Source organism: Kogia breviceps, chromosome 9 (genome assembly GCF_026419965.1).
Source record: "Kogia breviceps isolate mKogBre1 chromosome 9, mKogBre1 haplotype 1, whole genome shotgun sequence".
NCBI classification, from domain to species: domain Eukaryota; kingdom Metazoa; phylum Chordata; class Mammalia; order Artiodactyla; family Physeteridae; genus Kogia; species Kogia breviceps.
Genome location: NC_081318.1, coordinates 29,362,189 through 29,378,426, shown reverse-complemented (window position 1 = coordinate 29,378,426; position 16,238 = coordinate 29,362,189). Strand labels below are relative to the sequence as shown.

General features: G+C 38.7%; 1 protein-coding gene across 8 annotated transcripts in view; it reads left to right on the top strand.

Moving 5' to 3' along the window:
- The window catches only part of CPED1 (cadherin like and PC-esterase domain containing 1), a 306,695-nt gene extending 303,433 nt beyond the window's left edge, over positions 1-3,262 (top strand). For all 8 annotated transcript variants that reach the window (XM_067042285.1, XM_067042284.1, XM_067042281.1 and 5 more), the window contains one exon: positions 939-3,262. In XM_067042285.1, coding sequence (XP_066898386.1) covers positions 939-1,160 — 222 coding nt within the window. In that variant the 3' untranslated portion in view covers positions 1,161-3,262. The remainder of the gene's footprint in view (positions 1-938) is intronic.
- The last annotated feature ends 12,976 nt before the right edge of the window (positions 3,263-16,238 follow it).

Genomic DNA, 16,238 nt, shown 5'->3' with positions numbered 1-16,238 from the left:
GTTTTCTCTGACTTTTATTGCTAACTCCCTGAGATAATATTAGCCCAGTGATTAAAGCTGACAATTATAGGATTTCACCAGAGCAAAGTTTTACATACTGTACAAATAGACAAGAAATATGGCCTCTGTTTTTATGTGTATGTGTTAATGTTCATAAAATATCCATGAAGAGAATCCCAAAGAAACTATAATATATGTTGCTTCTGGGGCAGCTGTTGAGTGACTGAAAGAGGAGCAGAGATGGGAAGGAGACATTTTATTATATACTTTTATGCTTTATAAATGCTTATACTGCCTATTCAAAACAACTTTAAGGTAAAACTATACATATGTACAAACATGTATAAAGTTATTAGCTTAATAGAGCATAGGCTGCTCCTTCAGATTCCATGACTTACTAAGAGTCCAGAGAAATGAAACTACTAACTGTAACAGCGTCAGCTTATAGGTGTGCAATGCAAAACTATTTTCTCTTTTCTCTGAAAATAGTTTTAGTTATCATTCTATAAAAGGATGCCATGACAGGCTTAGAGTACCATGTTTGAATCAGTGACTCAGCAAAGGCATGTCAGTGTCCTCTGTATGTTAGCATCTGGCCTAAACACACACACACACACACACACACACACACACACGTAGCAGTGTGGCAGAGACACTATCTGAGACTACTCCTTAGTTGCATTAAAGACAGCTGCCCTGGGGTAAGAAAAGGGGCAGAATTCTAATTTCAACCTTGGTTCTTTTTGAAAGATAAGTTACATTGGTTCTTGGTCATGTCAATCATATTCATGCCCTTTGGGCAACATCTATAACATCTATGTGCTACAGATGTTTTTTCCAAGTTTGTGAGTTAGTTATCCTGCTCTTTGCAGGTCTCAAATGTCCTTGATTTTACCTCATTATTTAATTTATTTATTTATTTTGCTCTTTATTTGCAGGTAGTGAAGTCAAAATTATCCAAAGAATATCACTTTCTTAAAATGAAACCATCAAGAAATCATACTGTGGGAAAATATTTCAGCTATCAAAGCAAAGTACAACAACGACAACAAGACTCTGTAACAAATGTTCAATCACCATATCATGTCAGAGGTCCAGTTAATCAGGTTTACTCTGAAATCCTTCTCAGCAGGATGTGTGCCAGTGAAAGAACTGTGTAGACTCTGCAGAAGGACTGAACTTGGAATAGGATTCAAGTCAATCACCCGGACGATGGTTTAGCAGCCAAATCCTGTGCATTATGTATATTTTGGTTCCACTACCCATGCTGAGGCACACCAGCACACACAAACACACCAATGCACACGTAGCTAAAAAAGTCATAACACTTTCTTTTTCTACAGCTTTATAACGTTAGGATGTGCACGTGGAAATCAGTTGGTTTCAAGCTGAAAGACAGAACTAGAAAATGGTGACCTGAAGTATAATCATAAACTAGATCCACTGTGGCCTGGGTATTGCATTGTGATAATAAAGAGAAATATAGACATTTGAAACATGGGGGGAAAAGGTAATGCTCTTGAGTATTGCTTTATCATCTTTATCGTTACCTTAGTATTGGAACGGGGAAAAAGGAATTACATTACACCTGCAAGTGGGGATTACGCTTGTGCCCTTTACCAGGAGAGAACATGGCGTTGATGAGGCTTTAGGTTTTGTGAATCCAATGCTTATGAAAACCACTTCTTCCTAGATTTTTAACATCCTATAACTGAAAGGAAAAGAATAGTAATGCTCCTCCAGGGAATTCTAAGAGATTCTATGCAAGCGATAGGAAGTGTAATATTTTACAGTTAAAACACCAATATATTTCTTTGCATTCTTTGTAGTTTTCATAAACATTCCCTCCTAGCCTGTCTGTGAACTTGGATGGGTAACTGCAGTCTAAGTTGATTAAATATGTAATTTTAAAGTGAGAAACAAAATATAGTTCTTCATGGTTTACTTTATTATGTTTCATTGATGATATTACTTAAGAAAGCTTTTGTTTGCTGTTAGAGCTCTATATAATTTAAAATTGCAATTATACTTTATGTAAATATTTTGCAAAGGATTAAGCATTCTCAAGTGCATAGGCATTTATTTCCAGAAAGCATTTGTGTATGTCCACAAATACTAATCTGTTACTAGTAACTGTATTTTGATTTTCCTGAGCAACTGTATCTAATCCAGATTTAGAAAAGACATATAATTATTTTTTTATAAAACTGTGGCGTACATGTAAAACATATCTAATCCTAGTACTGAGAACTTTCTCTTCTATACTTTAAGATTAAGATAGTAAATTTTTTTTATTGTACAAACCCTTTGTTGTGAGATAACATCTCACAGTTACAATAGCTTTTAAAGGATTATTTTCCTTTTGGGGAAAAAAGGCTGAGAGGGTTAATTCAGTATTTAGCTGAAATTGCCAAATGTATGAATACCTCAATTTCATTACTATAAAAAACATAAAGATATTTTGATTGATCAGTTCCTTAGTATGAATATCCACCTCCTTTAAATACTCTATTTTTATATATATTTTTATATGAAAGTAAATATGAATTTATATTTAACGGTCTTAAATTATATCTAGGCACGAATATCACTTGATATAAACAATACATACCTGCATATGACGATGATAAATTTTGTAAAAGAATGATACAGAATTAACTTTTAAAATGAAAGATTTTCTAGTATCTGCAGCTATATGCAAGCATCATTTTTAGGTTTTCAATGGTTTTTTAATGATATAAAATGTTGCCAATTCATGTAGCTTCTCCATCCTGTTTTAATGTACAGTATTACGTATTCTGTAACAGATATATATAGTCAGTGGATATTTCTTGTAATTTACTGTCAACCTAACTGTAATACATTTCTGACTGAAGTTAGCTTTGCATTTACCTCTTCACCATTGCAATAATAATGGATTTTAGAAACAATTGTAATAATACAATTAATAAATGTCTTACTAGTAATAGTCTGTTTAGAGAGTATATATTTTTTTCCTTTTTACTGGAGGTATACACCATATAGTCAGTGATCCCTTGGTAGACTGAATCCCATGGATTCAACTACTAAAGTGTGGTTCAATAAGATAAGATATACTTCCTTCTAACCCTGATATTCTCTAAATTTTGATCAAATGAACTGCCTGCTGTACAATGATCAAAGCTTTTAAACACAGTGCAGTGATGAGTTTTGTTTATAAGGCACTGAAATGCTACTAGTCATTTTAGTTACGCCTTAATTGAATAAACTACATTTTATTTACCTTGGGGAAATAATGTGTATGTTTGTGCACGTGTATGTGTGTGTGCTTAACAAGTTCATAATTTAAATGAGGAAAAAATAGAGTACGCATTTTTACATATCTTTCGATGTAAAGGTTAAAGGAAGTGAATTATTTTTGGTAAAAATTGATTAGTATCCAATCTAAACTAAAGAAAACATTTATAATATTAAAAGTCAAGAATAACTGCATAAGCGTTTCCAAGCATCTCTGTTGACACTGTGTGTGTGTGCGCGTGCACACACGCGTGCATTTAAAGGCACAGTACACTATTTGCCAGCCATCCAAGTAGGCAAAGAGGATCCCATAGGGACATATGAAAAAGAAGGTTCACCATCGGCTTTATACTTGGATCATTTAATCTTCTTTATGTAGTTCCATCTGTTCTGCAGTCTTTGCTACAGAACGATTCCCAGAAAGCATTGAAAAAAAAGTCACTGATTCTTTAGGATTCTCTATGTATAGTATCATGTCATCTGCAAACAGTGACAACTTTACTTCTTTTCTGATTTGGATTCCTTTTATTTCTTTTTCTTCTCTGATTTCTGTGGCTAAAACTTCTAAAACTATGACGAATAATAGTGGTGAGAGTGGGCAACCTTGTCTTGTTCTTGATCTTAGAGGAAATGCTTTCAGTTTTTCACCATTGAGAATGATGTTGGCTGTGTGTTTATCATATAAGGCCTTTATTACGTTGAGGTAGGTTCCCTCTATGCCTACTTTCTGGAGAGTTTTTATCATAAATGGGTGTTGAATTTTGTTGAGAGCTTTTTCTGCATCTATTGAGATTATCATATGGTTTTTATCCTTCAATTTTTTAATATGGTGTATCATGTTGATTGATTTACATATATTGAAGAATCCTTGCATTCCTGGGATAAATGCCACTTGATCATGGTGTATGATCCTTTTAATGTGCTGTTGGATTCTGTTTGCTAGTATTTTGTTGAGGATTTTTGCATCTATGTTCATGAGTGATATTGGCCTATAATTTCCTTTTTTTGTGACATCTTTGTCTGGTTTTGGTATCAGGGTGATGGTAGCCTCATAGAATGAATTTGGGAGTGTTCCTCCCTCAGAGAAAAGGGAACCCACTTGCACTGCTGGTGGGAATGTAAACTGATACAGTCACTATGGAGAACAGCATGGAGGTTCCTTAGAAAACTAAAAATAGAACTACCATACAACCCAGCAATCCCACTACTGGGCATATACCCTGAGAAAACCATAATTCAAAAAGAGTCATGTACCACAATCTTCATTGCAGCACTATTTACAATAGCCAGGACATGGAAGCAGCCTAAGTGTCCATCGACAGATGAATGGATAAAGAAGATGTGGCACATATATACAATGGAATATTACTCAGCCATAAAAAGAAACGAAATTGAGTTATTTGTAGTGAGGTGGATGGACCTAGAGTCTGTCATACAGAGTGAAGTAAGTCAGAAAGAGAAAAACAAATACTGTGTGCTAACACATATATATGGAATCAAAAAAAAAAAAAAAGGTTCTGATGAACCTAGGGGCAGGACAGGAATAAAGATGCAGATGTAGAGAATGGACTTGAGGACACGGGGAGGGGGAAGGGTAAGCTGGGATGAAGTGAGAAAGTAGCATTGACATGTATACACTACTAAATGTAAAATAGATAGCTAGTGGGAAGCAACCCCATAGCACAGGGAGATCAGCTCGGTGCTTTGTGACCACCTAGAGGGGTGGGACAGGGAGGGTGGGAGGGAGATGCAAGAGGGAGGGGATATGGGGATATATGTATACATATAGCTGATTCACTTTGTTATACAGCAGAAACTAACACACCATTGTAAAGCAATTATACTCCAATAAAGATGTTTAAAAGAAAAAGCATTGATTCTTGAGATGGAAATAGTCCTGGTAATGTTTTGGGGGAAAAAATAATGCTGTTCTGCATCTGAAATGTCTTCTTTTAGTTCCATTTCACTGAAGGATTCCAAGAAGAAATACAGAAACTGGTCAAAAATTATGTAACCCAATAAGAGTTATTTCAAAGCCGTAATGCTTTGGCATGGTGGGAGGGGAGTGAAGAGGAGTGGTGGTTCTAATACAGCGATAAGTTAAGAGCTCAGAGAGGTGATCAGGGTTAGGATCTTATTAAATATTATCTTACGGGCTCCTTAATTTGAGCAAACACTGAGAGAATCATCAGTATCTAAAATTTTTCTCTGAGCATTTTCATCTTAAAAAAAAAAGTTTAAAATGTCATCAAAATCAGTGGCTAGGATTATTGTATTTCAAATGAACAAACAAGACTTTGAGTAAGCTTATATGGGCTTATAACATCAAAAACATGTATCCAAGTACAAAACGATACTGCACTACAGCATATTCTACCATTTTGACTGGATCAAGGTGTAAGTGCTCTGCCAATAGTACTGTACTGGGGTTTTTTTTAATATATGTATTTAAAGTTCAAATGATTTTGACTGCTCTTCGGAACTACGGCATTTTGATAGATCACTTCAACTTAAGGAGATGAACTAGATGTCGTCAGAAACCCCAAAGGCCTACTAAAGACAGCAGGATACTGGCAGTCCGTACAAAATAGGTTTTGTATTTGCCCCAGCTTCCAAGGTTTCTTACTGTCAAAGAGCCTTTTATCATGTTTTTATTGCTGCGGTAACTGCTATTAGCAACTTCCATATTTCTTTTACGGTTCAGTCACTTGGTGTATGGGGCTGTAGAACTCACTTTTTTCTAACTGATTCAGACCATGCAGTCCCCTCCTAAAATCATGCTCCATTGGTTTTCTCTATGTTCGTTGAAATATAAAGAATTTGTTTTAAATGTCGGACTACTATGCTTTACATTCTCAATACACAATCAAAACACTAATTCTTACAACTTAACAAGAGTATTTACAATTTGTAAGTCTATCTACAGTGTAAATAAAGCTAAAAACTTAAACCCAATTAATGGTAAGAACAAAATTAAAGCAGCTACGTTTAGAAAAAAAACACTATAAAAGGATTCCTACAGGATCGTCATATCTAAGTAAATTAGATTTTCAATTTGATTTATGCTGACTGGCATCTTTTCCCAAGTCCATAGCACTCTACAAAGAACTGTTTTCACTTAGTTTTTAAAAGTCTCTTTTTCCAACTCTTTGTGTAATATATCTGGGGGGAAAATTGCATTTTAGATTAGGTTATGAGAAGACATTTAATATATCTAACCAAGTTATTTTCTTAAGAAATTTATGTGTAGCTTCATATTATTATTTCCATTACATGGAAAAGTAATTCCTATAAAAAATCATTAAAATATTTATATCTTTTAAAAGCAAAGTAATTGATTATAGGCACAATTAATTATAGGCACATCAGAATTCAGAAACAACATGGTGTCATAAGTATAAAGTGTATTCAGCTGATTCTCAACTTGTAGTGATTTTTCTTATTTTATGGTTGGCTGGTGAAATACATCAATTTGATGCAGCTTTTAGTGCTAGGCTAAACGACTTAATGGTGATGGTATGTGATTTATTTATATATTTTGTTCAATTGTACTTCCATATTTAAAAAATAATAAAATCTATTCAAAATCTGTAGATTAAAATCTCAGTATATGGCATCAAGGTCAACATTTTGATTTTCTTTACAGTCCATAATTTAATTTTTATTTGGTCTATAATTTGTCTGCTTTTAAAATTAAATTATGAATTTGTATATTAGAAGAAACTTTTAAGAATGTTAAAATAAAATGGGCACATGTTGTAACATATGTTCAATCATATATCCACCGATCTCCACTTTGATATGAGGTTGTCTGGTCTTCTGTAGATCTTCTTACATTAATAGTTGAAGGTTTGGGATTCAGGACTCTTGACTCCCCTTTGCAGTAAAAACAGGGAGATGAGATTATGGTACAAAATGCCAACACTGAAGCCAGTGTGGCTTATGTTAATGCTTTAGGCCCATCACCATCAGAACTGGTTGGAAAGGGGGGCTACAGCAGAGAAGACAGCCTCTTCCCGCAATGGGTTCTGGGATGGATAAAAATTATGAGTACCTCCAGCTGCCTTTGACAGACCCTGGACATCTCTTCAGAACTCTTCTTAATACACAAGTCACTTTGGAGGGTCTCATTCCTAAGGAAAAAATAAATAATAATTTTCAAACTTTATTGGACCAAAAATTATAATTTAGATTAACCAAATAGCAGCTGAATGTGCCTTTAATGATACCTTCTTATTTATAGTCAGGAAATATAGAAAGTGACCTCTAACCACCAACATAGCATATCCTCTGGAGAACTTGGAACAGCAATCCATTCCTCAGTTCATTTTTTTTCACCCATGGGATCATTCACCCTACTACTGCTTGCCCTCAGCTTTGCCTTTGAAACTGAACATGTGTGCAATATTTTCCGCATGCATTTAATATGTAATACAAGATACATTTTTAAACTTACATTTTTACTCTCTCCTCCTTGCCTTAGTTACATGTAACATGAAGCTTATGTTTTAACAGTCATGAGCTCTCCAGTTTTACAGTATCATAAAAAGAGTTTATGAGCCTTTTGTTAAAACTCGGTGCCTATGTCATTGGCAGGGCATGAAATTATTTGCAGCTACTTCTTCTACTTATAAGATAAAATTTGGTCTGAATTAAGAATCACACAGGGGGAAATTGAAACAATGCCTTTGTAGCCTAAAATGAGTTTAGTCATCAAATGACACAGATTTGGGTTCACCAGTTTCCACCACATGTGCATAACCCCCCGGGGAAAACCTGGTCTCTGTTCAGACTTGTCTCTGAAAAGTCCCCATTTCAATGTTCACATTAGTTATGCAAAATCAATGGCATGTTTTTAAAGGGTGTGGATACAACCTTAGCACAAGTTACTCCTGCCAAGAACAGGAATCATTTCAATAGGATGGAGTTTCCAGGGCCATGTTATTGGTAAACACCGGAACTCTCTTGGCCACCTACCCTATAAATAAGTGGAAGTCTTCCATGAATTATTTATGGATTCTCAGATGAGGCTGATACAGACATTGTATCTCAGATTTCTATTTCCCAGAAGGATGGGCGGTCTCAAGTGGGTGATCGGCCTAAGTGGTGTTTTTCTCTTTCCTGGGGTCATCACAAGCGTTTGAAGGACTGAGTTGCTGGAAGTCGATTTCTCTCCCAATGGAAGCCCCCCTGGGCAGCATCTTCAGTAAACTGTTATCAATTACAGTGCAAATAAATGCCTTCCCTTCACCACTGAGCACAGACTTGTTATCCTGCCTCTGCAGACATGAAAGCACAAACTTGGAGGCCAAAACCAAGCCTCCTCTGGTCTGTGTCTGGGCAGAGGGTGTGTGTCAAATAAGGGATTCAGAAATGAATTCTGCATTATTTTAAACAAAAGTTCATACTGAAAAAAAAAAAAAAATACACATACACACACTTGTGTAAATATGTGTGTCTTCGTGTGCATACACATACACACAAAATAAAATAGGTGGTCGAGAAGTACCAAATCATCTTTTAGCCATTGTATTAGTTTCTTTGAAACGTTCCTCTTAATTTTGATTTATAACGCTGTGGAAAACCTTTAGAATAACAGGTTCTCCATCTCTGGAGGCCTCAGCCAGGTGCTCGTCTGGACACGCGGGGAATGTAGCTGGAGGTCTCCGCCAGGCAGAGAGCCTGGAGGGGCGTGCGAGGGGCGGGGTCTGGCAGATGCTTCTCTCTGGGAGGTGACAAGCGACCCAACTGCCAGAAACCATCAGCTTGAGAAGCTGTTGGGAAAAGCTGGACTCCACTAAGATGATAAAGAGTACTGGGAGAAGGAAAGAGGCCGGGGCAGCTCTGTGCCCTGTTGAAAATAAAAATGGATCATTATGGCTTTCTGGGAGCAATTACTCTTAGTCGGGGATGCAGTGATGAGCTCCGCCCCCTCGCCTCCGCCCTCCTCTCCCCCTCCCAGCTTTCCGCAGGGGGCTCTGATCTCTCTCCCCGGGCTTTCCCGCTGGCAAACGCTGACGTGGGTAAGGAGAGAGAGGGCGGCTTAACTGAATCCTGTAAGCTGTGGCGAGGGCACCGTTGCATGCAAGGCACTTGGCAAGATCACAGTGGTACAACTCATTAGGTTAAAACGGAACTGCCCCCCTTTTTGTTACTTCCTCAGTCCTTATATCCAACTCTGTCATTGCACTACCACATTATATAATAATTATCTAAACTTCGCAATTTTTATTCGCCACCCCCCATGCCCCCACTAACCGGAGCCCCTCAAGGCCTGGGATTGACTCTTTTTTTTTTTTTAACATCTTTATTGGAGTATAACTGCTTTACAATGGTGTGTTCGTTTCTGCTTTACAACAAAGTGAAGCAGTTATACATATACATATGTCCCCATATCTCTTCCCTCTTGCGTCTCCCTCCCTCCCACCCTCCCTTTCCCACCCCTCTAGGTGGTCACAAAGCACCGAGCTGATCTCCCTGTGCTATGCGGCTGCTTCCCACTAGCCACTGGGATTGACTCTTGTGCAAGTTTCTACCATATACTTCCTAACACAGTGTCGGAGCTCAGCATATATTTTTCTCTCATGCTCCTTCCTCTGTCTACTGCCTCTCAGCTCAGATGCCATCTCCTCTAGGAGTCGTCCTCTGATTCCCCCAATACTGGTCAAAGTGGCCTTTCTTTGTGCTTCCTCAGTGCTCTCTGCTTTCCCCCCATCCCAAGCTTTATCTTTCTTTGTCTGTTTAATAATTTGTACCCACTGGAGTATCAAATCCACAAGGAAGGAACTGAGTTTTTTGTTTGCTTGGTTGTGCTTACTTACTATTTATTTTTAACTGTTTTATTGAGATACAGTTTACATACCATAAAATGCCCTCATTTCAAGTGTACAATTCAATGGTTTTTAGTGTATTTACACGTGTTTGCAACCATCACCCTAATCTAACTTTAGGACATTTTTGTCCCCCTAAAACAAATACAACAGTCCCTCTCCACCCTTCCCCTTTCCCACCCCAACCTTAGGCGACCACTGGTCTGCTTTCTGTTCCTATCGATCAACTTGCCCTGAATATTTCCTATAAATGGAGTCATACAATATGTGGTCTTTTGCAGCTGGCTTCTTTCACTTAGTATTTTAATCTTTGCATTCACAGTTTAGAAATAAATTGCTTAGCACAGAAAAGACATTCAATGAATTTTTCTAACGTGAAAAAATAAATGCAATAACCAACTCTAGCATTTTCTGGAGCTAGAAGTTGTGCTCAAAATAGAGCTCGTCCAAGAGGCTTTGACAAAACTTTATGTTAGAAGTAGCATTATCGCTTCCTAAGCCCTTTCTAGCAGGTGCCAATTGTTTGTTTGTTCCCATGGGGCCCCTTGGACTGAGGGGAGGCACGGAAGAGGTAGCTGGGGGAGGTGTGAGCCACCCACGGGAGCTGCCTGCCTGGGCTCCGGGGAGGCTGCTGGGCGCTCAGGGAGCTGCTGACGCTGGGTGCCGGGCCCTAAGTTTTGCAGCCCACGCAGGTCTGAGGTGCCCCTGCCACCTCTTCGCTGGACCAAGTCACTGCTCATGTCAGCACTCACTGATGCTCTTTCCGCCCCGCCCTGTCAAAACTGGAGAGGGTTTGATGAAGTCATGCCCAGGTTTAATGAATAATCAGGCCCTATGCCTCAAGCCCTCAGAAGGGTACTAAGGTTTTCAGAGAGGACCAAGTCAGACATTTTTAGTTGTAGAATTTCAGAAATCAGCTGTCCAGAAATGGGGCTGTTGGAAGAAACTAGGAGCATCACGTAAGGTATCTCAAAGATTCTGCCGTTCCCAAGAACAGAGGAGACGGGAGAGAGGCTGTAGAGATGGCCCCATCCAGAGCTGCCTGCTAACCTGACCCCTGGGGTTTGTGGGAAGATGCTCCATTAAGGCATGCATACCAATGAGGCGCGGCTTCTGATCTGTAGAAATATTTCTATTAACTTTCTTTTTCTACCGTACTATTGTCAACTGCAATATTAATGTAGCATCAAAATTTATCATTTTTATGTCATAAATCTTCCTTTAATTTTATACATAATAAGTGCTTACAGATGCAAATCATGTTTGAATGGAAGGACATAATGGTTAAAAGAAGTACTGGCCATATTGTAGTAATTTTTCAAACAGCTGGTTCAAGTTAACGTATGTGTATTCCCAGTCTCGTGTATATGAGATACAAGTTAATGTTAACAGTACTTTAACAATGCAACTGAATCTAATTACGGCATTGAAAGCGCTATGGGTAGAGGAATCACATTTTCACTGAAAAGCATAGGTAGACATCTGTTTCTGGTGAGTTTCAGATAGGTACTTGCATCTTTTACACTCACCAATTCCATAATTTTTTGCAACCGTGGATTAACTAATTGCCTGCATATTTTTTTTTCTAAAACTAGATGGCAGATATATTCTTCAGCAATTTAATTTTGCCAGTGGCATTATATATGCCTTTTAAATATGGGAGGTGTAAAGAGGGCTGCGACTGGAATTTAGGGCAAAGGGAAAGCTTCCTTGCTTTGTTACCAGATGGCTCCCCACTGTGTCCACCGTTCTTTATTTTACTAGATTCTTCTGTTGGAAATCCTTTCAATTAGTGAAATCACTTACATTAACCTTCAGAGTCTCTTAAGATGCTAATATCCTTGGAACACTGGGGCTGTTCTAGACATTTCAAGTAGGAGTGAATTAAATTACATTATTTTTCTCCCAGTAGCTGGCTAAAGTCAATGCACTGAGTAAATACAAGAAATGGGGCATGGTTTTGAAGGGAACCCAGTTGCAAAGAAGATCCCTCTGAGAGAAAGGGGAGCCTGAGAAGCAAGGGGCATTGGCTGTCAATGGGCCACTGTGCCCAAGTGCCATGCTGTGTGCCAAGTTCACTTCTGACGGCTGAAATTTAAAATAGTCTATTCTTGAGCAACGGACTTGGAATACAGTACCTCCGCGGAACTGCTAAAGGAATTCAAATTTTTCACCTGGAGAGGTGAAGATTTCAAAGATGGCCTGATTGGGATCGTCCCATAACCTACCGTTGTTCTGCATTTTATCAGTTCAGCTAAGTCAGAAGACCCCATTAGAATCACATCTCTTCCTCCTCTAGCTCTTCATGTGCTGGTTTCCACTGCCCCAAACAATGAAAGATTGTGCGTTTTTTTTGGCATTGCACTTTTAAGCAGGAGCCCAATGTATCTAAAAGCAGGTCACTTAGACAGTAGTCAAAGACGGAAAGCATTGTTAAAGGGGAGACAATCACTCCTCGGCTTAATTGTTGATGGAAATAAAAAGTTTATGTTCATCCTTTATTGCTTAGAGGATTTGAATATCAGTGCAATTGGGCTATGATACCAACTATCTCAAGGATTGCCAGGATCAATTTGTCTGGTCTGGCGGGCTGTGTCCCAAGTGTATTATCTATTCTCATGGTTCCTTGCAGGTGCATTTTTCAGAGAGAAAATGAGTTACTTAGTCAAGCGTATAATGACAATGGTCCTCTCCCTCTAGAGCTTCCAAACAAACTCCTCCAGATCATGTATATAAGAAGATATATTCCACAAGCTTCTAAGAGGTGAACGGTCACTGGTAAATGAGGCAGATTAAAGAACACAGTGGTGAAATTCCGTGTTTTAAAGGACCTAAAAGTATTTTTAAAATTTGACTAAATGGGCTTCCCTGGTGGCGCAGTGGTTGAGAGTCCGCCTGCCGATGCGGGAGACACGGGTTCGTGCCCTGGTCCGGGAAGATCCCACATGCCGCGGAGCAACTAAGCCCGTGAGCCATGGCCGCTGGGCCTGTGCGTCCGGAGCCTGTGCTCCGCAACGGGAGAGGCCACAACAGTGAGAGGCCCGCATACCGCAAAAAAAAAAAAAAAAAAAAAAAAAAAATTTGACTAAATATGCCCATTGTCTCCGGTGTCCAGAAAGGTAAGGTAGTTTAGTGGCCTGAAGGTAAACTACAAAACTTTCTATCCTTCTGTCTCTTACATGAAAATGTAAAGCATAACTTTGAACCTAAACAGAGTGTGCTCGACTTTGCAAGTGTTTACTTTTATGTCGTACTGAAAGACAACCACTGGCAAAAGTTTTCCTGGAGGAACAGGATTCAAACACTTAAAGCACAAATTCTTATAGTTCCAGAAATGTCAGCTTTTTTTTTTTTTTCAGCAGCACACCGGTTGGGAAGGCAAGCCAGTTTTGACCATCAAGTTACAAGAAGGAAAGAAAACTAAAAAGAGGAAGCAAGAGAACACGAGAAGAATAAGGGAAGGGAAGGAATGGGAGCAGGAGGAATTGAGGGGAGAAAGAAAGAGGGGGTTTAGAAACCTTAAGAAATGGTAGCAGATGTCATTTGTTGTCACGATCATCAGTCAGCCAAAATGGTCTAAAATTTAACCACAAACTCAGCAAGTGGAACTTAGAGGCTATGTCACAAACAGGCAACAATGGGTCATAGTCTCTCCAGATGAAAGCTAAAATTTTCCATTATCCAGAGGTGTGTTTGGTTTTACAGCCATTAGGTAACTGCATTGCTGACAAAATACAAAGATGCTCTTAATCAGAGAGAGGTTAATTGTAGTCACAAAAGGAAAATGTCTTATTTTATACTAAGTAATCTGATTAGTTTGAAACTGCCTTTTGAAAAGGACGTATCTTTTTCTTAGCTTAGTCTTCAGAATCATGAGAATTTTCTTGTTTTTGGAATAAACCTAACCATGGTAGCCCAATTGCTAATTGTATTTCTTACATTTCCCTGTAATAAAAGTTGTCCTTGGGCTTCCCTGGTGGCGCAGTGGTTAAGAATCCGCCTGCCAACACAAGGAACACGGGTTTGATCCCTGGTCCGGAAAGATCCCACATGCCACGGAGTAACTAAGCCCGTGTGCCACAACTACTGAGCCCGTGTGCCACAACTACTGAAGCCCCCATGCCTAGAGCCCGTGCTTGGCAACAAGAGAAGCCACCTCAATGAGAAGCCCACACACCACAACGAAGAGTAACCCACGCTCACTACAACTAGAGAAAGCCCCCGCTCAGCAACAAAGACCCAATGCAGCCAAAAATAAATTAAAAAAAAAAAAGTTGTCCTTTATTTTGATTCAAGTGTTCCCAGTGTAGAAACTTAACCCTTTTATCAAGATATTTCAGTGAGGTTTCATTAGATTTTCGGTACAAGGCTGATCATACTAAAACAAACGGATGAACAAACCTCCACAATATTCAGACAGTGAATGCTTAGACCTCTCAAGTCCTCTCCTGTGCGAGACTGAAGAACATTAGCCAATATCATCAAAACAGGAGACTGGAATACTCTTCTTTGGGGAACCTGACTATTCTAAGATACAAGACATAAATATACTGATATTAAAGATTCGCTAATAAAATGACCCATTGAAATTACCCTAAAATAAAATCCCAAATCAACAAGTCCTACCCATATGCTCAGAGCTAATTGGCTTTAAATGCTCCACTCATAATCATGAGTAAAAACAAGGATTCCCAGATATCTGAGGCAAGCTTCTAAAATGACAGATAGAGACAAAGCAAACAGAACAGAGCAATGTGGAAGAAGCAGGGGGAAGAAAACTGAAAAAAAAAAATCATTAATATACTGTGTTAGACAGAAGAATGGCCCCCCCCAAATATGTCCACATCTGTATTGTTTTTTCAGAGCTGTTATAACAAAATACCGCAAACAGAGTGGCTTAAAAACAGGAGAACTTTACTCTCTCACAGTTTTGAAGGCCAGAAATCTGAAAAAAAGATGTCAGTAGGGCTACAGTTCCACTGCAGCCTCTAGGGGAGAATACTTCCTTGCCTTTTCCAGCTTCTGGTGGCTCCAAACATTCCCTGGGGCACTGCTCCTCCGTCTTCACGCGGCCTCCTCCTTTTTCTCTTTATCCGGATTCTCCTTTGCCGTCTGTCATAAGGACTCTTGTCATTGGGCTTGGGGCCCACCCGGATGACCCATGATGGCATCAGTTAAGATTCTGAACTTAATTATATCCGCAAAGAAATCTAATTCAGAAAAATCCAAATAAGATCACATTCACAGGTTCTGTGTATTAGGCAGTGGGCATATCTTTGGGGGAGAGCTGCCACTCAACCCACTACAATGTTCTAAGTCCTGGAATCTATTAATGGGTTACCTTATCTGGCAAAAGAGATTTTGAAGGAATAATTAAGGTAAGGATCTTGAAAGGGAAAGATATTCCTGGATTATCCACATGATCCCAATGTAATCACCAAAGTCCTTGTAAGAGGGAAGCAGGAGGGTCACAGGCAGTGAGAGGGGTACGACAGTAGAGGCAGAGTGCAGAGTGATGTGAGGAAGCAACCATGAGCCAAGGAATGCAGGCGGCTTCTAGAAGCTAGAAATGACAAAGAACCAGATTTTCCCCTAGAGCCTTCAGAAGGAACCCAACCCTGCTGACCCACTGTAGACTTTTGACCTCCAGAACTGTAACATAATCAATGTGTGTTATTTTAAGCCACTAAAATTGTGAGAATTTTTACAGCAGTAATAGGAAACTAATACATATATTCAAAATGACGAGAAGATATCACACCCTTAAAGTCACAACAGGATATTATTTAATTTTAAAACAGAACGTGCAGAGAACATAAAGAAGATCTCTTGGAAATCAGACACACACGCACACAAGCACATATCCACATATACACATGTATACCAGCAGAAATGGAAAAACTCAATAGAAACCAAAAACGATATAACTGAGAAAAATCTCACAGATATTAGAGGAAAAAAAAGATATGAAAATTAGAACAGAGTACTTACAAAACTTACAGAACCAGACAGTTAATTCAACATTCACAAAATAAAAGTTCTAGAAAGCGGAAAGAAAATAGAGGAGAGAAAATCATCAATGAAATAATTTTAAAATATTTTTCTACAAAAACACGATTTTCACATTGAGAT